General features: G+C 42.0%; 1 protein-coding gene across 8 annotated transcripts in view; it reads left to right on the forward strand.

Annotated features, from left to right (window-relative positions):
• The window catches only part of MACROD2 (mono-ADP ribosylhydrolase 2), a 2017409-nt gene that overhangs the window by 1433209 nt on the left and 557756 nt on the right, over positions 1 to 26444 (forward strand). For all 8 annotated transcript variants that reach the window (XM_061208464.1, XM_061208463.1, XM_061208466.1 and 5 more), the window contains one exon: positions 26038 to 26111. In XM_061208464.1, the coding sequence (XP_061064447.1) occupies positions 26038 to 26111 (74 nt within the window). The remainder of the gene's footprint in view (positions 1 to 26037; positions 26112 to 26444) is intronic.

The following is a 26444-nucleotide window of genomic DNA, read 5'->3' on the forward strand; positions in this document are numbered from 1 at the left end:
CGGTGAATCGCATATAGTAGAGCTCTATTTGTATTAACTATTAATATTAACATTTCATCATAAATTTTTTATAACTAACAAGTTCATTGTTGATTTTATACTTTTAGCTTTCCAAATCGTGTGTGTTTATTCCTTCTAGGTTTGTTGTTTACTGGTTTATTTTACGTTGATTTGTTTTCATTATTCTTTAGGATAAAAAATCTCACTTAATGAGTCAGGCTTGATGTTGTTCTGACTACCCTCCCTGCCCACTCTTGATATCTGAGTTGGGGTACCATGGGCAAGAGGGGCTAGAATGGAAAACATCCCTCAGTCTTCTCTACAATGGAGGTGTTCTCCCAAAATTTACTTCACAGGTTCCCAGCTTTTTTCTTTTGCCTGCTTCAGCTTGCCTAACATATTCCCATCAATCTCAGTAACTGACCGTTTCTCACGGGGGTACAGATTTAAACAAACAAACAGAGAAAAACTCCTCTCTGAGTTCTAGGACAACTACCATCCTACACATTGACTTGGTACAAATCAGAAAAGACAGCCCTTTCTGAACAGAGGCAATCCCATAGCTGTAAGGCTTGGCAGTTGAGGTGCTTTGGGGTAAGAAAAAGTAGTCTCTTCTCAGGAGTGGTGGATGGTGGGGAGGTTGTCACCCTTGAACCTGAGCACAGGCGTTGGCAGCTGACCCAGGCTGGATTTCATCCTGATCTACATCTTGACTCAGCACAGTCTTGCATGGCAACCACCGTTGTACCAGGAGACAGCCGTAACCTCGCGCTCATTCTCACCAGTAACACGCCGCCCTCACCCCCAGGTCCCCAGCCATCCTTTTCTCGCTTTTACTGGGAGGTGGATCTCCAAGAACTTTTGAAAGTCATGCAGGTGAAACTTCTTCTGCTGGCATTAATGCTACGGTAAGCTTTCTTTTGCAGGGGAGTGAAGCGTGGAGACCAATTCTTTTCCAAGAGAATGGCATGAGAGTGCTTGGGAAATTTGCATTCTGATGAGAGAAAATTTAATGCCGCCTATGGGGGGGGGGGAACAAACCCTGCATTTCTCAGCATTTACTGCCATAAATATGTTCCCTCAGCAAACCTCTCCACCCCGCCTCAGCTGCACCCAGCAGCCATTCATCACGCAGTGGAAGGGACCCTGGCTGTCACCCGCACGCCAAGGGGAAGCCCCTGCCCTGCAAGTACTGGCAGGTGTTGTGACTTGTAAAGAGTCTGGGGAGGGGTCCTCATCCATGTCACCCTTGGAGATTAGCTGCGGGTGAGTGCTGGAGGGCTGCTGGTGAACCACTGAGGATTCTTGTGGAAGAAAACCTTCAGCTGCGCAGCTCCTAACCAGCCTGACTTTCACTTCTAGCTTTTCAGGCTCTGCACACCCTCTAAAATCATATAAGAGAGAAGAAAATGCTCTTTACTGCCTTCTGTAAGGGAAACAGGTTGCAAAAAAAAGAAGCACAGGAGAACAAAAGATGAGGAGAGGACGGGAGTGTTACCTGTTTTCTCCTATTAAGTTGATGTTGCTCTGTCTTGAGACTCAAGCAAAGTGTTTGTGACCAAATACATCTTCTATAGAATTGCAATAAAGGGATGATGTATCTAGATTTTGGACTGACTTAGCACTTCACAATGCTATGTTTTGTGGAATCCAAAATTCTATCAATTATAAGATGTCCCTGCAGTTTTAGAAACATTCAACTACGATGTGTCTTATTACCCCTTAAAATTTGTATTTTATACTTATCAAGAGTACTTCATATTTATTTTAGACATAGACTTATATCAGTCTTTTGCACACACAAAAAGAAAATGAAAATAAGTGAGTGAAAATATTCCTCAGCCTCTTCACAAAGTCTGAATTTTCCGAATCTCTGTGTTGTGCAGTCTTCAATAGCCGTGTTGTTTTCCCCCATAGTCTCATCCTCTGTGATGTCAAAATGTGGGTGGTGTAGCCTTTCTTTAAAAAAATAAAGGGCAGTATTGTTTTCAAGTTTTGAAACTGTGTTCTTGTTTCACTTCCCCAGTGAGTCTATAAACTTCTTGAACATAGTATAGTGGTCACGTCCTTATTTCGGTAATCGCCCTCAGCTAGGAGGGTCGTGTTTGGCTGTGTTTGGTCCCCAGTACATAATTCAGTTGGATTGCTGCATCCCATTTCAGTAGCAGAGAAGGAAAATTAGCAAGATCTGCCTGCAAAGTATTTCTCCAGTCTTGGAGTCCTGCAGATAAAATTGTATGTCTTCAGGTATTAGAAAAATCTGGGTCATATGCCACCACTTGGGAACTTGAGAGAGTTTCGATAAGTGCTTCATTTCAGGATGGTGGTATGTCCCTCCTTCGTTGGTGAAAAACTGGCTCTGATACAGGTATTTTAAGAAGAAAGGAAGGGGACTTCCCTGGTGGCACAGTGGTTAAGAATCCGCCTGCCAATGCAGGGGACACGGGTTCGAGCCCTGGTCCGGGAAGATCCCACATGCCGCGGAGCAGCTAAGCCTGTGCACCACAACTACTGACCCTGCGCTCTAGAGCCCGCGAGCCACAACTACGGAGCCTGGGTGCCACAGCTACTGAAGCCTGTGTGCCTAGAGCCTGTGCTCTGCAACAAAGAGAAGCCACCACGATAAGTCCGTGCACCGCAACAAAGAGTAGCCCCTGCTCGCCGCAGCCGCAGCAATGAAGACCCAATGCAGCCATAAATAAATAAAGAAATAAAGAAGAAAGGAAGGGAAATCGCAAATTACTCATTAGACTATGAACAATGTTCTCATTCTTTGAAGTTTAATTTAAATCCTTCTTTCTCTATGGCACTTTCTGGAATTCAAATTGGACTGATTGAACCCTGCCTGAATTTTTGCAGTACCTTAGTTCCTTTTGTTTATTTATCAGATTCTGCCTTCGGATACCTCAATGTTATATTTAAAATTACTTGATGGGCATGAGTGAGTCTTCTAATTTGAGATAAGGGTTTGGATGAAAGAAATTTGAAAAGTAGTCCCACAAATACCAGTTGGTGAATAGAAAAGTGAGACAGGAGAGGGGAAAAGCCAGAAACGGGTACATTAATGAATGGCTTACTGGTGTGAGCAAGTGGGGCTCATTTTTATTGGAGACTGGTAGGCTCAATTATGGCCCTACAAAGAGGTCTGCATCCCAATACCCAGAAACTTTAAATATATTACCTTACGTGGCAAAGTGGACTTCACAGATACTGATTAAGTTAAACACATTGCGATGGCAAAGTATTCTGGATTATTCAGGTGAGGCCAATATAATTACAATGGTCCTTATAAGAAGAAGACAGAAGGGTCATAGAGAAGGTAAAGTGACTACAGAAGCAGAGGAAGGGAAGGACAATGTCACAGTGATATGAGCAACGGGTCAGGAGCCAAGCTATGCAGGCAGCCTCTGGAAGCTGGAGAAAGTGAGAAAATGGAATCGTCCTGGAGCCTCCAGAAGGAATGCAATCCTGCCAACCCCTGATTTTAGCAAAGTGAAATTTATGTTGGACTTCTGACCTCAAGAACTGTAAGATAATAAATTTGTATTGCTTTAAGTCACTAAGTTCACGGTAATTTGTTACAGCAGCAGTAGGAAACCAATACAGAGATTTCTGGGAAACCATATGGACCATGTTTCATAATTGTGCCACTGAGGGTCAAGGAAACCAGGGGATTTGTCCACTGACTCCCATCACTCATCAGGTAAGAACTGTCCACAGGGGCATTAACTTTCCATGACGTCTGACTTGTTCAAGCTAAGGATCTCCTGCCTTCTCCAGGGGCCAGAGAAAGCCTCAGTCAGAGAGACACTGGTGCATGAAATAGGAAGTCATGGGCTTGTCCACGACTGTCTGCCAAAGATGCAGGTGATAAGTAGGGAAGGCCAAGAAAATGTGGATAGAACACCAGCATTACCTGCCACCGTGCTTAAGTACATGTGTGTGGGTGTGCTTGTAGGTGTGTGAGTCTTGTTTCTCTTTATCAAGTTCTTTGAAGCTAGAAATTCTCTCCCATCCACCAGAGGCCCCAGCCCAGTGCTTGACATCTAGGAAAAACTTCCTGACAAACTGGGTGACAGAGTATGACAACTTGTGAATGTCACAGTAAATAAGGAAGTTGGCTATTTTACAGCGATGTTTTCTCTAATTCCCAAATTAAGACTGCAGGGAAGGAAAAATTGCTATTTCTTGGAAAGAGATTCAAGAGGTTTTGTAGATCCCAAGCCGTTTGGGTGCTTGGTGGCTGTCGATCACAAATGCAATTGTCGCTAGGCAAAATGGCCTTCTCCTGGTGCATGGTCCATCTGCAATCTAAGACTCCCTCGTCAAGGTTAGCAGATAAATCAATACAAGAAAGAGAAGAGCATGGCAGGTGGTGCTGATGTCAGACAGCCATTTCATGTGTCTGGCAGAAAATGGAGCATATTGGTAAAGTACTAAAGGCTTCCTTCATGAAAAATCAGATTAACTCTCACAAATCCTTCTTGACACCTGAGAGGCAGTTTTCTCTTGACAAGGGCTTGGAGAGAACAATGTGATGAATGTGGCGTGGCTTTGCTAGGTACCTAACTGGACCTGGTTTTGGGGGGCACTTGTTATACACCAGATACCCTTTGCCCCTGGCTTTTTTTTTTTTTTTTTAAAGCAATGAACTTTAGCAAGTGCTGCACTGCTGTTTGCAGATGTGTTGTGTGTTCTCTCTTTACTTTCTGCTCTGCCAGGTACATTCGCCTTCAGAACATATTTAAAATGAAGGCTGAGTGCCTCTTCTTTAAGAGAAACCTGGAAAATGGTCTTCATTTTCCGCACCGGCTGCTACTCCTGATTTGAACATGCCAGACAAAAGTTTGATGCCCTTGAATGGTATTTGACTAAATTCATTGACACTCAGTGACTGTTAAAATAGCCCTGGGGTATTAGAAAAGCTATACATATGTATATATAAAATATATAAACACATATGCACATAAACACAGATATGTTTTAAAGGCCACTGTGTACTTAAAATATTTGAAAATAATAAACAGTAAATGTAATATATGATATTAAAATAAATTGATCTTTTCAAAGACTTATCAGGATCTGAACGAGTTACGTGTGGAAGAGAATGTGATTAAGTCCTGATGGATCCATAGTTTTGCTAATTATGTAAAGGTCCTGATTGCCACAGGCCTCAAGGGAATCTGTCCACTGCAGATTCGTAGACTGTGAATATCAGCTTGTGTGTTATAAGCTTGTGGAACAAGTAAGGTTGCGGTCCCGACACTTTGGACTCACTCTCTGAGAAAGCAGCTTGCCACCTAACTGAGCAACAAGCCTCCTCCCCTGAGACTGGGCACATGTTGGCATGAGCCGGATTCACCAGTTCCCACCTGTCTACTTGAGTTCCTGGACCCGTGGCTCATAACCAAAGTCACATTTGACCGATTCCGGCTGCTGTGCCGTTTCTGTGTGCTGCCCTATCTTTGGGGCTATGTCTGTAGTAACTGACACTTTAGAAGTGATAACCTAATGAGTTAACTTTGGTGAAGGTTGTGTTTTATAACAGCGCAATCCCCTTGTTTCTTGGTTTTTCTGTTTCCCCCCTCCTCCCCTTGCCCTCCCTTCTCTGTCCTGCTCTGTGCAAGGCCACCCCAGTGTCCCTGCTGCCTAGACTCTGGGTTTGGCTGATAGGGGAGGGGAGAGTTGGGGTAACTGCAGGATGGGAAGGTGGGAGGAAGTGCTTGGGCTATTTCTCAGCCGTCCCCACCTCCCCACCCTCACTCCCCTAACTCCCTACCCTCCTATCCTCCCCCCCCACCCCACTTCGGCCATGGCTGTGCCCTTCCATGACTATGGTTCACTGGGCAGCCTCCCCTTTGCAGCTCCAGCTCTCCTTCGCTGGACTGTGGTAACACTATTTCCACCCCTTGGCCTGAGGGTGCCCCAGTGTCTCTTGCTTATCTTTCCACCCTGCCACATCTCTATAAGTGGTCCCTTCATCAAATATCTGTATTTAAACCATCTGAGCATACTGTGTTTCCTGCCAGGATGCTGACAGTTACACTGTGCTTTCCCTAACCATAGCGTTCTTTGAAAGTAAGGAAAATATGTATTTAATAGTTAATTATAAAACGCTCACGTTGACACATTGCAGTGTTGTAGTTCTCATTTGGCAAGCGTGCTACTCCATACTTTATTTGTGAGAGAAACCAAAATAGAAGGTGCCATCTTACATAACATTATGGTTTGGGCTCAAGGGCGCATGTCATTCTGCACCTGCAGAGAGAGGGTCTGTGTCTACAGGAGCTGACCAGGTTGGCATCTGAATAATTTGGTTGCAGTATCTACTGCTCTGGAAGTGGCTGAATGACTCATGTGTTAAACCCGAGGCAGAGGCTGGCCAAGGTCCTTTTTGTCTGGGTAATAAAAACTAAGATGAAGTCTTAGCACAATGTGTTTATATTCTGGTGTATATGGCCTGTATGGTATATATATATATATAATATTTATATAAAATATATGTTATATTTATATATATACACCCACATACTAGAGAGAGAGAATCTGAGCTACGAAGCCTATGAATAGTGCTGCTTGGGCTCGGTGTTAACTAAAAGCATCACGTTGCATAAATACTGTGATTCCAGAAAGCAAGCCAGAGATAGCCTATGCTCAGGTTCTTGTTGGATAGCCCAGGTTATAGAAAATAAACACCTTTAGCAACCTCATATTTCCTAGGCAGCATACAAATGAGTGCAGTTGAATTTGGGTATAAACAAGTTACACAGTTGCTGAAGGAATTGACTGGGATGCAGGGAGAAGGTGACCAGGCAGAAATAAATTCTGAGACAGGGCTGGCTTCTGCCCTTGAGGAGAAGTAAATTAAACCAGTCGTATAATAGTGGCCCCCAAACCATTGTGACATCTTGAATTTCTTCTTTCTTTTTTTCTCTAGCAGTCACTTTATGGGATGCCTCCTTTGATTATTTTAAAATAATTTTCTCCACAATGATTTAGCCTAAAAAAAAAAAAGGCATCCCAATAGGAATAGAAGGGCTTTGTGTGTGTGTGGGGGGTGATTTATGAATCATTATCATTAATTTTTGGTGGTGGGGAGGGGGGAGAGGTGAGCAAAGGATGAATTGTCACACCTGCGTATGACCTCCCATGCTCTCATTTTCTTCTTTAATTCAGCCCATATGGATTATTCCACCATTCTCTTTTCTTTTTCCTTAAAACTGCCGCTGCCCGTTTCACCCTAGGCTTTCTCTCCCTCACTGAGGCTAGCTGAGGAGAAGGCTGTGGTCTCCGTGGTTTCCTATTTCCTTCTTATCCCTAAAGAGCTACCCACAGGTTCTTTAAATTTTATGGTTTGCTACTAATCCTTAGGATATAATCACAATTCGGCATAGAGGGGCATTGTGAAGCTTAAGCAATATGTCAAGATTGCAGTTGTCCTGGTTCTTGATTTGTTGTTTCTAACCCTGCAGAGAAGAAAATTACGAACATGTTGGGCTGCTTCACTCTGCTGCCCCAGGGCAGGGGTCACTTGCCTCCTCCTTCTACCTGCCCACCACCTTGGGCAGACTCCGCCCCCTCCTCCATCGCCAGCCTGGCTCCCCCACTGGTCTTTCTCGCCTTCTCTGCTCCCCACGTTCCCATCTATCAAGGGGGAATTTTTACTCTCTTCATCTTCGTTTTCTTCCTTCTCTCTTTTTTTTTTACAAAATATATTTATCATGAAAGTGATTATCACCCTCACCTGTGCTGCAGACAGATCAGAAAACTAGGAGTCTCCTTCTCAAACTTCACTCGTCCACTTGCTTTACGTGAGCGCTGGTCACTAGTAAGAGCAGTCAATCTGGGCACCTGTGCCCCATTTTGGGCACTCGAACCATTTAGAAGGAATTTCTTCATGGCTTCTTCTGAATCAGGAAGGAAGATTTGAATAAATGCATATCCCTGTGTAACCAACTCCCCAGTCAAGATAGAACATTTCTATCACCCTGGAAAGTTCTATCATGACCCCTTTCAGTCAAGCCAAGCCCCCCTTAAACAACCATTGTTCTGATTTCTAAACAGCTTAGTTTTGCCTGTTCTTGAACTTCGTATAAATGGAATCGTGCCCGTATGTACACTTTGTGTCTGGCTTCTTTCATTCAAAGTACTGTCTGTGAGATTCGTCCATATTGTATGTATCAAGTCCATTCTACATTTTTTATGGAAATGCAGTATTTATTATATGTCAGAGATGTGCCCGAGTATAATTTTGACATGAAATGCACTGGGCAGTACTAAAGGGAATTCCTAATGACCATGAAAAGTGCTTTGTAACTTCAACGTGTTATTAAAGCCACTACTGACATTATTACACAAAGAAGAGTTTTGCATCTGATAAACATTCCTTAGTAATTACCAGGCCTCTGTGCTTGAGAGAGTTGGAATTTTATGTGCTTGCTGTCACGCAGGAATTGCTTTAATATCATTTCTTAAAATGAGCTTCTGAATTTAGGATTCCAAAAGAACACTGAAGTCACTGGTGGGTAAACTGTCATTTAGAAAATATGCTAAAAATAGCAGCTGGAAATGCTCATCTGTCATAGCTGAGAGCTGTTTATTTTACGTTATTTTACTTTACATTATTTTATTTTTTTTTAATTTTATTTATTTTTTAATAGACTATTTTTTTAGAGAAGTTTTAGATTCATGACAAAACTGAGCGGAAAATACCAAGATTTCCTGTATACCACCTGTCCCCACATGCAGCCTCCACCACAATCCCACAGCAGAGTGGTACATTATTTATAATCAATGAACCTACACTGACACATCGTTATCACCCAAAGTCTATAGTTTATATTAGGGTTCACTCTTGGTGCTGTACTTTCTATAGGTTTGGCCAAAAGTATGACATATATCTATAATTATAGTATCATAAAGAATACTGCCATTGCCCTAAAAAATCTTCTATGCTACACCAGTTCATCACTTCCTCCCCACTAACCCCTGGCAACCTCTGATCCTTTTATTGTGTCTATAGTTTCGTCTCTTCCAGTTTGAATTATACAGTGTATAGTCTTTTCAGATTGACTTCTTTTTCTTAGTAATACATATTTAAGTTTCCTCTGTGTCTTTTCACATCTTGATAGCTCATTTCTTTTTATCACTGACTAATATTCCATTGTCTGGATGTACCACAGTTCGTTTATTCCCTCACCTACTAAACGACATTTTGGTTGCTTTCAATTTAGGCAATTCTGAATAAAGCAATTATGAATAATCAGTGTGCAGGTTTTTATGTGGACATCTTTACATAAATTCTAAGGAGCACAATTGCTGGAGCATATGGTAAAAGTATGTTTAGTTTTGTAAGAAACTGCCAGACTGTCTTCCAAAGTAGCTGTACCATTTTTCATTCCCATCAGTAATGAATGAGAGTTCCTGTTGTTCCACATCCTCACCAGCATTTGGTGTTGTCAGTGTTCCAGATTTTGGCTATTCTAATAGCTGTGTAGTGGTATCTCTTTATTGTTTTAATTTGCAGTTCTCTGATAACATATGATGCAGAGCATCTTTTCATAAGCTTATTTGCCATCTGTGTATTTTCTTTGGTGAGGCATCTGATCAGATCTTTTGCCCATTTTTAAATCAAGTTGTTCATTTTCTTATTGCTGAGTTTTAAGAGTTCTTTGTTTATTTTTGGAAAACGGTCCTTTATCAGATATGTCTTTTGCAAATATTTTCTCCCTGCCTGGCTTGTCTTTCATTCACTTGACAATGTCTTTCACAGAGCAGAAGTTTTAAATTTTTTTAAAATTTTATTTATTTATTTATTTATTTATTTATTTATTTATTTATTTATTTATTTATTTATTTATTTATTTATTTATTTTTGGCTGCATTGGGTCTTCGTTTCTGCGCGTGGGCTTTCTCTAGTTGCGGTGAGCGGGGGCTACTCTTCATTGCGGTGCCCGGGCTTCTCATTGCGGTGGCTTCTCTTTGTTGTGGAGCACGGGCTCTAGGTGCGCAGGCTTCAGCAGTTGTGGCTCACGGGCTCTAGAGCACAGGCTCAGTAGTTGTGGCACATGGGCTTGGTTGCTCTGCAGCATGTGGGATCTTCCTGGACCAGGGCTCAAACCCATGACCCCTGCATTGGCAGACAGATTCTTAACCACTGTGCCACCAGGGAAGTCCCAGAAGTTTTAATTTTAATGATGGCCAGCTTATCAGTTGAGCCTCTGACGTTGTATCTAAAAGTCATCACCATACAAATGGTTTCTAGATTTTCTCCTATGCTATCTCCTAATATATATATATATATATATATATACACACACACACACACATAGATATAGATAGATACATATATATAATTGAATACATTGTTGCTATTTTTAAAAATCTGTTAAATCAATTAAGAATAAGAATGATAAAAGTTTTTATTTTATCTTCACTTATTCCTTCTCTAATGCTCTTCCTTTCTTTATGTAGATTTGTGACTGACTTATACTGTTTTCCTCCCCTCTGAAGAACTTCTTTTCTTGCAAGGCAGGTCTACCAGAAACAATTTCCCTCAATTTTTGTGTCTGAGAAAGTCTTTATGGCTCCTTCACTTTTGAAGGATAATTTTACAGGGTTCAGAATTCTAGGTTGGTGGTTTTGTTTTCTCAACACTTTAAATATTTTACTCCCCTCTCTTGCTTGCATGGTTTCTGAGACGTTGGCTGTATTTCTTATCTTTGATCCCCTATATGTAAGGTACATTTTTCCCTCTGGCTTCTTTCAAGGTTTTTTTATTTATCTTGGATTTTCTATAGTTCGAATACAATATGCCTAGGTGTAGTTTTGATTTTTTTGTTTTTGTTTTGTTTTAATCCTCCTTGGTGTTCTCTAAGCTTCTTGGATCTATGGTTTGGTGTCTGACATTAAGCTGGAGGAAATTCTCAGCCATTATTGTTTCAAATATTTTTCTGTTTCTCTCTTTCTTTTCCTTCTGGTATTCCATTATACACATGTTATACTCTTTGTAATTGCCCCACAGTTCTTGAATATTCTTCTCTGTTTTTTTTTTAGTCTTTTTCTCTTTGTTTTCCCATTTTTTAAAAAGTTTCTATTAACTTCCAAAGCTTCTATACCCTCAAGGTCAGAGATTTTCTTCATCTGTGTCTACTCTACTAATGAGCCCATCAAAGGCATTCTTCATTTCTGTTACAATACTTCTGAGCTCTAGAATTTTTTTTTTTCTGATTCTTTCTTAGAATTTCCATCTCTCAGCTTATAATGTGCATCTGTTCTTGTATGCTATGTACTTGATCCATTAGAATCCTTAGCATATTAATCATTCCAACATCTTTACCATATCTGAGTTTGGTTCTGATGCTTGCTCTGTCTCTTCAAACTGTGCTTTATTTTTTTCCTCTTAGTATGCCTTGTAAGTTTTCTTTGATAGTTGGACATGATGTATGATGTACTGGGCAAATGGGACTGCAGTAAATAGACCTTTAATAAGGTGGAGGGGAGGTGGTGGGGAGAGGGAGCATTCTATAGTCCTGTGATTAGGTCTCAGTCTTTTTTGAGCCTGGGCTTCTGAACTGTGAATACCACAAGTGCTTCTTAGTTCCCCCTTTTCCCCCTCAGGTGGATAAGATAACTAGAGTGGCTGGAGTTGGGTATTTCTCTTCCCCCATGTGGATGCCTAGAGCTGGCTGAAGTAGAATATTGCCCTTCCCCCAGGGAGGTTAGGCTCTAAATAAACCTCAGCAGGTTAGGCTCTGGTAAAGTAGTTTCTCCTGAAGGCAGGCCTTGTTAAGAACAGAGTGGCATATTTCAGAGAAGCTCCTTTCCCCCTCCCCTGCAGGTAGCACGAGGGGATTTTTCTCTGCATTCACTGTGAGAACCTGGTGAGGTAAAATTTACAAAAGTGTGTGGGGCCACCCTAAGACTAGCCCCCACCCTATCCCGTGGAATTTTTAACTTTCAGACGTGAAAATTAATAAAGGAAACGTCAATTAAAATTGGATCTGGGAAGGCCTGTAGGGCGAGTTCTTACACCCCACCAGTCATTGTCAATTATCCCGAATAGAAGAGACTACATTTGCGTCTCCAACAGGAAGGTGCCTCTACTTTACCCCCATCAAGAGGAAGGATGATGTTCTTCTCGCCCAGCAACAAGCCCAGCCAATGGAAAACTCTGTAGCTCAGCCAATGAGAAGACACCACCACCCTGAACTCTTACTTTCCTCCAATGCACTTTCACTTAAAACAGTCCTGCCCATAGTCCCCTTTTCTCCATAAAAGCAAGCTCGCCTCCTTTGTTTTCTGGGTTTGCCTGTGGTCTGCCAGAGCTTGTGTTTTGTGAATTGCAGCTCCTCCGACTATTCCTGAGTTAGCTCATCGAGCTAGTCAGATCACAGTTATCTTTTCTTGAAGTTGACACAGAATTGTCTACTCCAAGCTCCACCAATTCCTCAATTACAGTTTAGATTTTCCTCCCGTGGTGCTGGCTCCCTGTGGAGGTTTCTGCTTAGGAGTTTCTGCTGTGGTAAGTTGTGATTCTCTGTATTCACCTGTCTCTCCAAGTTAAAGGGATAGTGGTTTGCTCCGTGACCTCACTTCTCTGATGGATCTAAGAAGATTTTTAAATTTTTTTCAGTTTGTTCAGCCTTTTACTTGTCAGAAGGGAGTGATGAATTCCAAATGCCCTTACGTGCCAGAATGCCATTCTACTTTTCAAGAAAAAATTGTCAGGTGTTACATAAGTGAAATACTGTGTGACCAGTATTTATATTTATTTATAAAGTAGATATTTATATCTATATTTCTATCAGGAACACTTTGGAGTCTACACAAAAGTTCCAACTTCCTAAAGAGATCCATCAAAATAAATCTTTAACATGTATGTTTAAGTGGATATCATTACCACTAAAAGCACATCCTAAACTTCTGGCCCCGGCAGGTTTTCATGGCACGTTACAACTTCATGCTATCCTGTGTTTGCTTACTACGTACAGCTCCAGCAGGAGAACAAATTGATTTTTGATGAGAAATATGCCCTTCTAGGATTTCGTTACTTGACCACAAACTTGGTCTAGAGCTCATGGTTTGTGAAATATTGTCATTCATTATTAAGATGCACAATGACAAGCATTGTGGGAAATTTGCATTTGAAAATGCAGTTGTCCTGCTTTACAATTCTGTGGCTTCTTTGGTCTCTACATTATTCTATCATCCCTCAAACACCGACTATCCCCCAAATGTCTCACTGTGGTTTAGAGGAAAGAGCCAGGTTCTTTCTGTCTGAGGGAAATGGTACATGCATCATATCCAATTACATCCCTCTAGGCATTTTGAGGAGCAGTATCTTATATTTGGGTAAAACTTAGAAATCTAAAAACCAGTGAAGGGGATGTTCTAGATAGAATTGTTTAAAAAAAAATCATATATGCAACGGATCAGTCCATTGTTCGGGCCACTCCAAATTCCTTGTAGATTCTTTAAAGAAACATGTTCCTATTACTAGAAATCCAGAGTGGCGTGATTTAGGGGAATCTAATTAGTAAGATTCTTTTGGAGGTTGATAAGTATATTTTAGACTACAGCAAGTATGGTACAATTCTTTCAGAGGTTTAGCTGTAAATGAGGTCAATTTTGTGAATACCTGTTTCTCTTACCAAAAATTGTGTTTTCAAGTGTCAGGAAGGGATTCCTGGAAAAAAATAGGCAATGTAAATCTACTCCCAAGTTCTTGGGGGAAATGGTGAGACTGCACTCGATCTTGAAAATTGAATGCACCGTCGATTGTGGCCGCTGCCCTGTGGCAGATTGAAGACTTTAGAGCTCCCAGCTGGGTCTCCAGGCCTCCTGTGCTGACTGGCATTCTCCTACCTTTAGGCTTTCTTACATCCTTCAGCTTTCTCACATCTTTAGAGTACATATAGGGAAAGGGGCTGAAACTAGAAAACCTGTGATGAACAAGAGGCACGTGACTTACACAACTTAATCTTCACAATAAGAGTAGCCCTACGTTGCAGGTGCGGACACTGAGGAACAGAAACGCACTGTGCTTACGCAGATGGCAATTTACATGGGGAGATTCAGAGTCTGGTAGGTCTGACTCCAAGACCTCTTTTCTTTCCCTTTTTCCAGGGTTTCTCTTAAACCAGTTCCCATGCCTCCTTGAGTCCTTGAACTAGTATGCAGACTTTATGATGTAGTTAATAGTTTTACCCTGGACAAACAGCCAACCGGTGAAACCACTTTCTGAAGATTGCAAAGACCTAGATAAGAATACAAACGACTCCTGGGTGCTGTGCAGCCTCAGTGGGATTTCAGAAGCAGCTTATGTTCCCTCACTAACAGTTCTAGCTCAGTGTATCAGTCAGATTTTTCTGCATTACAGACAACCCCCCCAAACCCAATGGCTGACAGAAAATAGCATTTATTCTCTGGTTCACGGTTCTGAGGGCTGACTGTGGTTTAACTGATGGAGGCCAGGCTTGGTCTGGCCATGCTGGATTCCAGGCTTCTACTGGGGCCCAGTCTCTTCCACCTGTCTCATTTCAGGTGCCAGTTTGAAAGGGCGGGGCCTACGTGGGGGCATTCTCTTTATGCCAGCAAGAGCTTTTAAAGCCTCATTTCTGCTCACATCCTATTGGCCAAAGCAAGTCACAAGGCCAAACTCGACATCATTTGGGCAGAGAAATACACTCCACCCATGGGGACAGGCTCTGCAAAGCCAGATGGCAGAGGGTCTAGCAAAGAAGAGTATAGAACTGGGGACGCTGATCTGATCCAGCACACTCAGAAACTCAACTATCACAGACACAGTGGTCTAATGGTGGCATTACTGCTCACATCAGATTTGAAGCTTTGCCCTCTGTCTCAACATGGAAATTTTCAGAACTTTTCACTTGGTATCTTTTGGAATGTCTTTGAAAATGACCTTCAGTGTGAGGTCCTCTACTGGACTTTAATTATTTCAAATAATATATTTTTGATCACAAAAATCACATCAAATGTTTTCTTTTTAGTTGCAGTTTTAGGTCCTAAGATTGCACTCATCTCTGCCTCACTCAGCAAAGGAGTTGCTGCCACTGTAAATGCTATGAAACTGTAGAGAAGAGTTTCCACCAACTGGTCCATCCCTATATAGGAAAACTCCACATGCTAACATTGAGACACTAGTTCAGACAGACCTCAGATTGTCGACGGTTGCAACCAGTGTCTGTCTCGGCATTCAGACATGAGAGGAGAGATTGTCCACACTGAGTGTTCCTCATCCTGGAGTTGGTCACTGAGAAGCTTTTCAGAGGAATTCCTGGAATGACGGCAGTTTACACAGGCCTTTAGGGAATTCAACCAGTCATTGACGAGTAAAAGCCAGTAATCAGGGGCTTTGGGGACTAACTCCTCTTCTTCCATATTTGGTAATCGGAGTTCACACTGCTGGGGGCTGTGATGACAATCTTCAGTGTGGCTACTTCAGGAGAATCTTGCACCTGACTGTGCAGGTGGGGGCATAAAAGCAGCTTCTGGGGACATAAGTAGTTTCATGCCTGCGAGTCAGTGACAGCAAAGCTTAGAGACCCTGTGTGCTGATGTGTTCCTGAAAGAAGTCCTCTGCTCTGCCTGCTTGAGGGTGACAGAAGCCCAAGAGGTGTTTATCAGACCTAAAGCCAAGGGGACCTAGTTTTCATTCTCCTCAGCCATGCCTTTAGGTTGTACCAAGGTCACATGTGTAGGGGGTTTGGCCAGTAGGCTCCAGAGAGCAGCACAGAATTAATTCATTTCCTGCCCTCCACTGCAAGGGCTGATTTTTTCCTAGGCCTCAGGTGGCATAAAATCACTGCAGGATGTGAGGGAGCCTCACAGGACACTGGATATGTCCCGTGTTCCTATTGTTAACACACCATGTTATTGGGCACCTATTTTGCTTTGAGCACTGAAGGTGGAAAAATGAATAAGATAAGGGTTCTGCCTCATGGAACTGCTATTCCAATGGGGTAGATGCGTGGTGACCAGGCATGTGGGACAGAGATCATTTCAGATTGTGACAAGGGCAGTGGAAGTGCTCTGCAAGCCAAAACGAGGAGTTTGGACTTTGGTCATAAGTGTGGAGGAAGTCACTAGGGGCTCCTAGTATGGACATGAGATCATCACTGGCCACCAGGTCCATGCCCCATAGATGCCACCAGTTCAAAAAGTAGAAACGGCATTTTCATCTCTCAGTTGATCGCAGTATAAATCTTTTCTACTCAAATGTGATGTCCTCAATGAACTCCCTCGATTAGCCCTGTAGGAAAAATGTTCTTTTAAAAAATTTTACAAAAATTCTTTTCCAGGTGATTCTGTGAGATCTTTCATCTCCTTCCTCAAGAGACTTATTCAGGGGTAGTAGGAACAGCTTGCATAGAGTAGAATTTGTTTCACGAGCCATTTCTCAGGTCATTATTATAATTCCTTAGGCAGAAGATGATTTTAAAAGCACCCTTAGACACTGGTGCTCGTAAGTTTGAGAAGCTGATGAAGCTTGCGTAGATGGTAAGCTTGTGTCTCATAAAAACGCAGCTCATTCAGACCTGCTTTGCAGAGCAAAGACAGCTTGAAAGGAAAACTCCATGTTTCACAATTTTTTTAAAGAGGTGAAAGCAACAGTAATTCAAGTCTGGGGCTGAATATAGTAGAATTTATGGAGTATCACTTGTTATGGCACACAATGTCAAGTGAAATGAAAGAGTGGGTGTGAGGAGATTAAAATAAGTATAGAATTTTCCTGTTTTATGTTATGACCAATCCTATAGGTCCTGCTAGGAAAATCAGTACTAAGTTGAATAAAATATAGTAAGGGGTAAGGCGCCATTGGGAAAGGCAGAATGTCACAGAAGTTCTGTTGTGAGCCGGTGAGCTTCAAATGTACAGGTTCTAATTGTGTCTGGAATGATGGTACCTACGTGTTGAGGAATAATTGCATCATCAGAACCATCAGCTTTTCTGTGGCCCTCCTTGGGCCCCACTCATGCTCTGCAATGAAGACATTAAATGCTAGACTGAGTGCTGCCATGTGAGAAAGAGGGCAGAACATCAGTGGCCCCTGGTCTATGGGGTGTGGTCCTCACAGGAAGCTCTGTACTTGGGCATCAAGCTTTCTGACCACAGGGGCCTCCAGTTTGATTTCCTTTCTTTGGAATTTGAAACAGTGTTGCATTGGATCTGGAGTCTCTGAAGGAGAGGGGTTGTGGTAATGTCCATCCATTCTGCAGAGATGTGAGGAGAAACAGAATGCCAGGCCCTGGGCTAGAGTGTGGATGGATGGAGGGAAGTCAGTAGACCCAGGCTTTGGTGCTGGCCCTGCCCTTGCTTGAGTTCCCTTACAATCATTTTTTTTTTTTGCTTCTATAAAATGAAAGGTTACATACATCTGGAAGGGAGTTTTGAGGATTTGGGCTATTTTATGTGGAAGCCAGAGTTGGCAGGGCTCCTAAGAATAGCCTAGGCTCGCACCCCATGCCCATCTTTAGCCATAGGCAGTATCATTGCTTCCTCTTCAAGCAGATGCTGGTCCAGATCACATTTATCACATTAGTGAGTGATAATAAGTTCATTAAAGGTAGTACAACACAGACTACACTTTGCATACCTCTTGCCAGTATTTAATATTAATTCAAATTAATCGTCCTTGACCAACCCCTCCCTCAATACACTAAGTCATTATCCATTAGCAGCCAACTCATCTTCATTCTTCTCCTTTTTCTCTTCTTTGGGTTGTTGTGAAGATTACTTAGTGTTTACATGCGTTTTATTTAGAGTGACTTCTACATAATAATTGTTCGATAAATGTTAACAGCAGCAGCAACAATTTACTATTTTTCAAGATTTCTGTCTAGTGTGGCAGCTTTTCATGCCGATGTGAGCCTAGCTCTATGACCTCTACAACCCCACAAAGTAAAATATGATTGTGCTTTCATGTTGATGACTAGCGAGCTCCCCAACTCTTTCCCCCACGTCATTAAGTAACTTATAAAACATTCTCTACTGTGCATGTGCCAGAGGTGACAACTAGAAAAGTTTAGAGAAAGAGTGCTATCTAGATAAGACGTGGCACCTCTTTTTCTCAAGTTCATGAATGGGTGTTGATGGCTGTCATAGTTTGGGTTTCCCCAAAAGCAGATTCAGAGATCAGGGTTTGGGGGCAAGTAGTTAATTTGGGAGGTCATTTCAGGAAAGGGAGTGGGGAAAGAGAGACAAGGAAAGGAAGCCAACAGAGTGCATTGCTGAGCATCGTTGCTGCGGACCACTGGAGCATCGACCCACTGGGCAACTTGCAGCCTGCACCTCAGCCTTCCTGGGGGCACGTGAGCTGGGACATGTACCCACCGTCTCACTAATCATGTGTTAAAGGATGCTCGCGGTGGCCTTGATTCCCTGACACTTTGGACCTACTCCACAGGTGGGCAGTGAGAACCCACAGTAAAAAGGCAGCAGGTGCCGGAGGTTGTAAGTTGAGCCAGGATGCAAGGATGGCACGTGTGCCACAGGGACATATGTAGGGCATGGTCAGCATCTGCTACAGCGATCCAGCTTATTAATATGCCATATTGTGTACATATACGCATATAACAAAGCCTGCCCTTTCAAACAACAGCTAAGACCCCACCGTCTTGAAGACAGGCTGCGAAAGCCTCGCTCTTGCCTGCTGTGTGCCCTTTTGCTCTCCTGAGGGAAGCCAGCGGCACCCTCTTTAGCATTTTGCTGCCATGCTCACTGCAGTGACAGAGGCCAGTGTCACTCTTATTACTTCACCTGTTTTATCTCTTGTGAAACTCAGCCTTTAGCCAGAATCGTCTGAGTGGCTGCTCTGGCAATTAACAGTGAGCCTCCTTTAGCTCATTTCTCTCAAGTAATTTGATTCCATCATACCATCAGAATTGCTTTTATGGGTGGGAAGGAGGCCTGGGGGAGGGGGTTGATGGGAAGCTGTTTTGAGATTAAAAAAAAAAAAAAATTCATTGCCCTCTACTTCCCCATGCCCACCACACTCTCCGTCTGCGTCCCTCTCCCTCTCTTTCCCATGTGGGACAGGGGGGTGTGTGTTCGGGGAGATTGGTGAGGAATGTTCTGAGCAAGACATAACTCATCTCACATTTCATCTCCTTTTACCCGGGCTTGTAAAGTGTATTGTTTCATGTCCATTTGGTCCCCACACCAGGACTCTAAGATAGAAAAAGATTGTGGTTATCCTCTCTGAAATATCAAGCAAAATGTAATTTTACATTGACCGTCAACGTTGACAATCCCAGTTCAACTGATGTTAACATTTCAATAAACCCAGTGATACGTGATCCCCCTCATTTAGGACAGAGATTTTCATCAATGCTGAAAATCCCATGTTTAATAATTGCATGATATTTTTATTTTACTTGAGCTTGTGTGTAAATAGAAAAAATAAAATCAGCAGCACGCTTTCCTCATTAAAGACTTGCTGGGGAGGGAGGGCTTAAAAGTGGACATGAATTTAGTGTGCAGAGTTCCAGAGAGTTTTATTTGTTTAACTGTTGCTTCTTATTTCTGGATATTTATAGCCATTCCACCCCAGTTTGGTGCTTATAGTCACCCTGAGGGCCGGTGGGTATGGCAACCACTTTCTAAATAATATGCAATGGACATGGGGATTTATGATTCCATACAATTGTTAGTATTTTATCACAGCCTTGGGCTAAGTGCCCTGCTGGGTAGGGTTGAGAGTATGAACTAAACCCCCTTTGAGGTGAAGGCCACTACAGAAGAAATTGTGCAGCTAAAAATAAAATGATTCGGTACATAAACAATAGTTTTTACATTTGTGAGCTTTGCCTGGACATTGATCTCCCAGATTGCTTTCTTCTTACAACAGCTAGCATCCCTTTCCAGCCCAGTTTCCAGGAGTCACCTCCTGGAAACTGGGCTGGAAAGGGATGCTACAGGAAAATTCAAGAAACAGAGGCCCTGGGTCGACTGTAAATGGTAGATGGGCTTAATGTTTTAAAGCATAGATTAATTGTACCTGGTATCCTGTCAGTTTGAGTTTAAAATTTTTTTGTGTGCTAAGAACGTCTCAGAAATAATTGATTTAAGGTATTACCACATGCCTCTGTATTCTTTAGCAATCTGTAGCTGCAAGCAGACCCTCATTCTAAGTTTAAAACAAAAGTTGATCGTTGTTTCTTCCTCCAAAAAGGGCTGTTTTACTAACAGAGTAAGTTATATCTATATTTATTTCAGTAGACTATGCTAGATTTTCAATAGAAAATGTTTGAGTTTTGTAACAAGGGAACAATGTTTGTTTCTGCATAGGAGCCTATAGACAAAGTTAAAGATATTGGGGAATTATCAACAAGAGCAAAATGAAAAAAAAAAAGCTAGAGAGGAAAACCGTCTAGGGCAAGGTCAAAACTGGATTCACTTTCACTGTGTTGAAAACATTCCGGGTTTTCCCCAATTCCAACAAATAGTTCAGTGGCCGGGTAGAACCTTCAGTGAGTCTTCATTGCTGTATCTTTCTGCAACTTGATGAAAAGAGAAATATTGGGTAATAACTGAGTAAGAAAAAATGTCTAAAGTGGTATTTGATGTACCATGGATGAAAAGCATTGCAAACTCAACTTGCTGTTTCAATTTTTCCCCTCTTTTGTTTAGTCCCCCCTTCTCCCTCTTTTGTTTTGATGTTCTGTTGACAGCATTTGTCCCCTCATGGTTTAAGTACTCTCTGCTTTGTAGAGAGAAAGCAGGTGAGTCATAAAACGTGTCTGAGCTTCTAGCTATAAAACATATTGATTAGCCTAAAGCTATCCTTAATGGCTTTAAATGTGGTCAAGAAAATATAATTAAGTATATCCTGACATGTTAACTAACTAGAAAGATAAATACATTATTTTAAACTTTCTTACGTTTCTGTTGGGAGTGTACATCGCTACAGCTGCTTTGGAAAACTGGCAGAATCTGCCAGAGTTAAACATCTGGATAACCGCTGGACCCATAGCCCCAACTGCTGGGTGTACTGTCAACAGAAACAAGTGCTTGTGTTCACCAAGTGGCAAGTATGAGAATGTTCATGGCAGCTTTATTCACAAGAGCCCCAAACTGGAAGTAACCCAATTGTCCATCAACACTAGAATGGGTAAATTGTGGAATATTCCTTCATGCAATGGAATACAACACTACAATGAAAAAGAATGAGCTTCTGCTCTATGTGTGGATATAGCATGGATATATGGATACATGGATAAATCAGGCAGGCACAATATTGAACAAAATATAGACAGTGCACATGGTCCATGTATATGAAGTGGAAAGACAGACAAAACTAATCTATGATAATAGCGGAGGGAATAGCGGTTCCTTCAGGGGATAGATATTGACCTGGGGCAAGGTAGCTTTCTGGGGTGTTGGAAATGTTTTATATCTTGATTTGGGAATGGTTTTATATATATACATATGTGTGTATATGTAAAAATTTAGCAAGCAATTTAAATACAGAAGTGAATTTTAAAAAATCTTGTGTAAGTTGTGTAAGTCGGCTTCACCATTTACAACAAAAGTTAATTTTAATAATCTATCCTAATGAATGAGGAACTAAGCAGATTTGGAGTGACAGAAGCAGATTCTACGCACACCTGGGCGCACACGCACACACACACACACACACACACACACACACACACACAAACTCTGCACGCTTGGCCCTGAATTATTAATGGCTGGTTCGGCCTCATTGACCCTCATACTTGGAAGAGATTTTGTATGTCATCTAAATCAGTGATTCATCTGAAGCTTGTCTGCAACCTTCCCTCTGGGTGGCCATTCTGCTTTTGTGAACAAAAGTCCCCTGGTGACCAGAATATGGTCGAGACCTTCTGAGGCAGGCCTTACTGTCATCAGGAGACCATCCTTGGGCAAAAATCTGCCCTTGTCTATTCACTGGCCTTGCTCGTAACCCTTGGGGTCTTGCAGTTAAGTGGACAAAGGATCATGCTGTTGCTGTTTACCCTGAATATCATACTTTACGTTGTATACATATGCTGCTGAAAAGCAAGTATGTTTTCAGGGATATTTATCTTGATATTTACCTCCCCCTTTTTTTTTTTTTTTTTTTTACCTCCCCTTTTAATTAATCACAGCACATCTTCCCACCAAGAGTTGTGTTTTCTCAAATGCATCTTCTCAATAGTTTTCCCTCAGGGATGAAATAGGATAATGTGGATACGTCATTCTGCTTGGACATCTCAGAATCCCTTGGCCCTCCCCATACTCTAGGGCTAAACACCCTTGTCTTCCCAGTAATTAGCCTTTCCTGCTGTCCATACAAAGGCTCACGAGTCCACAGTCCATTCATTCAACACATGTTTATTGATCATCTTCTATGTGCCGGCAATGGTTTAGGGATACAGTGATAAGTAAAAACAGGTGTGGCATCTGTCTCCTTAGGGCTTTCGCTCTATGAAGACTTATTAATCAAACATTTACATAAATCAATGTCAAATTGCAACTATGGTGTGTGCTGTGAGGAAAAGGTACGTGGTGTTACGAAAGCATAAGATGGGTAGTCATCCGTATCGGAGGAGCCTTCCCTGGTGGAGTGTTGGCTGAGCAGAGGGCAAATGTTAAAATAAGCTGGGGAAAAGAGGAGAGAAATATCATTGCAGGAAGAGGAAACAGCACGAGCAAGGCCTTATGGTAGGAAGATGAAAAGGAACATGCCACATTCAGAGGACAGAGAGAAGGCCAGTGTGGCTGGAATGAGAAAGGAAAGAGCAAGACAGCATGAGAAGTCAGACCCCTCGGGGGAGAAATGTTAGCATTAATTTGGGGAGTGGTTTGAGGACAGAGCAGACTTCAAATGCTTGTAAAGGACGTTCCTTGGAAAGTAGCTGAACAAACTAAAGAGAACAGGTTTTAAGAGAGTAGCTTTGGAATGGAAATATTACATCCAGGTCCAGGGTATGGTCTGGGGAGGAGGGAAGGTGGGAGTTGTTGTCAAAAACGACCAGGTCAGGGAACTGGCAGGCCAGGTGCTGGGTGGGTCATCTTCCTGGATGCTGAAACCGCCCAAGGTTATAGCAGTCCTTGAGGTGGAGCTGAAAACTATAACTCAGTGCCAGAGGTTTGGATGAATGTGGGAAAGTGACCAAGAGGTCACACATAATTGAGAAGAGACCACAGTTGCCATGGTTCTGAGAGAACTTTTATAATTTCTCTGTGGGGAATTACTCCTTCTAAAGGTTAATGCGGATGGCCATTGCAACTGAGAATGATTATGGTTTTATTAGCTTTATACAGCCCTATAATTTTACTATTTAAATGCTTCTTAAACATATCAAAAAGTTGGAGAAGATTGCCATGGGAAGAGAATAACTAGGAAAAGCTAAGACACAAATCTAGAAAGGCCCCCGGGGTATATAATGCCAAGCTAAGTTGCTAAAGTTTACTCTCTAGGAGCTGGAGAGTCGGCCAAGGCTGCCATTGTTTTGTGTAAGGTGGTGGTAACTATACTTCAGGAAGAATCACCTGGAAGTGGTGTGCTGGATAGATGGGGGAAGGGGAGAAGACAGAGGAGCACAGTTACAAGTCACCTGCTGTTGTCGGGCTGAGAGCTGATCCGACCTCGGACAAGATCAATGGGAAAAGAAGGAAAGAACAGGGTGGTGTAAGATCCTTCAGAGGCATGCTGTCTGTAGGACCCAGTTACCAGCAGGGGAAGCAGCCAGATACTGCAGTGACTGGGGAAGAGGTAAAGCCAGAACCAGAAAGTCAGGAAGGATTCCTTTTGTGGAGGAATACGCATTGCATTTCTGGTTCTGGAGCCTGTCAAGGGGAGGCATCTGGGTGATTACAAATGTTGGTGTTAAACTCGGGGAAAAGAGGGACTGAAGCCTCCTCTGGGTAACCCCTAACCACACATGCCCATCCTGGCTGCCTTCTTTTTTCTTTGCAGCGCACAGGGACTCCTGCTTTCTCCCCCTCTACTTTCCCTCACCTTTTCCATCAATTCCTTGCTGCTCCCAGCTTGCTTCTGAGGACAATGTCTCCTCAGCTTCCCACGTATAGTTCCCTCCCCCAGACATTCTATCTTTTCCTAGAAAGCCTCCCTCAGTGCTCTTCATCTTCGTCCCCACATCCCTAAATGCCCTTGTCCTGCTGTGTTGTGGTTGCCTCTTATTTCCTCCCCCCAGACTTTGGGCTTTAAAGACAGGGACTCATTAAAAGTGTGTCTGTCTACCTGTCTATACATATATATACATATGTGTATATGTATATACTCTTTTCTAGTTAAATAATAATTTGTTTAATGAATTAGCTAATTAACAGGTTTTTCTAACTTTAAGAGTTTTACATTTTGAAGCCTTAATTTAAGGAAGGAATGAAACAAATGCAAAACAAACCCATAATCCCAAATGTCATAGATGAATTTGCAAATTTGAGAACTTTAAGAAATTTGAGAACTTATGCACATTTTTCATATGACAGCGGTTCTCTCTCTCATATGACAGGAGTGTTCTCTCTCTCATATGACAGGAGTTCTATTTGCCTTCCAGTAAAACTGGGTCTTTTAAATCTCAGATCTCCCCTTTTCAACAGCACCTCTCTCTTTCTTCGTCTGCATGAACAATGTCACGGGAGCCTCCCTGATAAGATGATGTCCTCATGGACGTATTGGTAGATGATGCTTGTAGCATCAGCTCAGGCATCTGAGTTTAGGATGTTGGGAATGGCAGACATTTAATGGATGCTCCTAGAAGAAGGAACCAGGGGAGGTCAAATAGGTAGGAGGAGACACAGAAGAAGGCAGTGTTGAAAAATCTAGGAGGAGAATCTGCAAATCTCTAGAGACAAAGTAGATTAGTAGTTGACAGGGGCTGGGGGGAGGGGAGATTGGGAAATGACTGTTAATGGGTACAGAGTTTCTTTTCCGGACAGTGAAAATATTCTGGAATTAGTGGTGATGATTGCACAAATTTGTGGACATATTAAAAACCACTGAATTGTACACTTTAAAACAATTTAAAAATCTTTTTTAAAAAGTTCAGGAGGGAAGACGTATTGAAATACGTCTTTTGAAAAACTATTTTTCTATTGAAAAACTAGTTAAACACATCTAATACCAAAGAAGATGAAGAGTGATTGAAAGGCTATGGGCCTTCTTGATTAGGAAGCCAGTGGTGAGCTTGAAGAGAGTAGTTTCAACAGAACAGTCACTCCCATCTCTTCTTCTTTCTGCCCCATAAATAAGTAACGTACAAGGTTATTCTTTCACGTATGTTTATCTCTGTTGGCAGACTGTCTGACGATTCTGCAAGTTCTCGAATGTGCTTGGTTTATATACGCTAAAGGATGAATTTTAGAAACTCTGATTATGTGTGCTCATGTTCACCGATGTATTATAAGTGCATCATTCTTCCCCCCCTTTTAAAACCAAACCTGTACTACAAAATCAGGCCATTTCATATTGTCTTCATGTGAAACCTCATTTCCAGTGGTTCTAAGTGGAACAGGCATTACCTTCCTTGAATTCGCACGATAGCTTTCAGTGGTATGGCTACGTGACAGGTTGTTCGCTGTGTCTTGTGCCAGCTCACTGATGGAATGCTGCTGACCTCGTGACCCTGGCTCAGCCACAGGTGGTCTCTGACCCACATTTACTTGATTTGTAAACTGAGGGTCATAAACATTAATCTGACACCTCACATGAGAAAATTATATGAAAATGTTGTGAAAGTTATTAAGCAACCGTAAATACATTTTAATAGACATCGTACAACTGAAGAGACAGTTAGTCCTTTATTGCCTTTTAGCTCTAGATGGGCATAGGACCAGCCCCATTAATGCCCTGTATATGGGATCACAGGCTTCATATACTGTGATGCGCAGTGTAGAGTGTATACGTTACTGAGGTCTCCCTTGCTCAGTACTAATTGGTTGAAATGAATACTGTTTAAATGAGAAAAAGCCAGTATCACACCATGATTGACTTCTCTACTGCCTTTGCCTTTTTAAAAAATTTGTTTTATTCTGTTCTTCACTTAGGTTTTCCAAACGAGCCTGCTGCCATCATTGCCCTCAGCACCATTAAAGAATGGCTGGCCAAGAATCAGCACCAGGTAGGAGAAAAACACAATCAGTGAGCATACAAGATGCTGGAATTCGATTCTCAGTTTTGAAAAGGCAGATACATTTATTCCATAAATATCAAGTTGACCTAGTCATTGAGCCAAAGCTAGCTGATGCTGCTTCATTTGGGTTACATGGGTGATTGAATATTTTCCTGTAATTAATTGACTGAAGGGATTATGTTGATTGGTTTCAGTGGTGAAGATGGGCAAAATGATCAGATTCATTTAGACATGATCTCATTTTTATGTCTTTAGATAATATGGATTTGTGTGTAAAGGAGAGAACAGGGTGGATTTCGTTAAGGTGAAGAATTCAGGGAT

Source organism: Eubalaena glacialis, chromosome 13 (assembly GCF_028564815.1).
Source record: "Eubalaena glacialis isolate mEubGla1 chromosome 13, mEubGla1.1.hap2.+ XY, whole genome shotgun sequence".
In the NCBI taxonomy this organism is placed as follows: Eukaryota; Metazoa; Chordata; class Mammalia; order Artiodactyla; family Balaenidae; genus Eubalaena; species Eubalaena glacialis.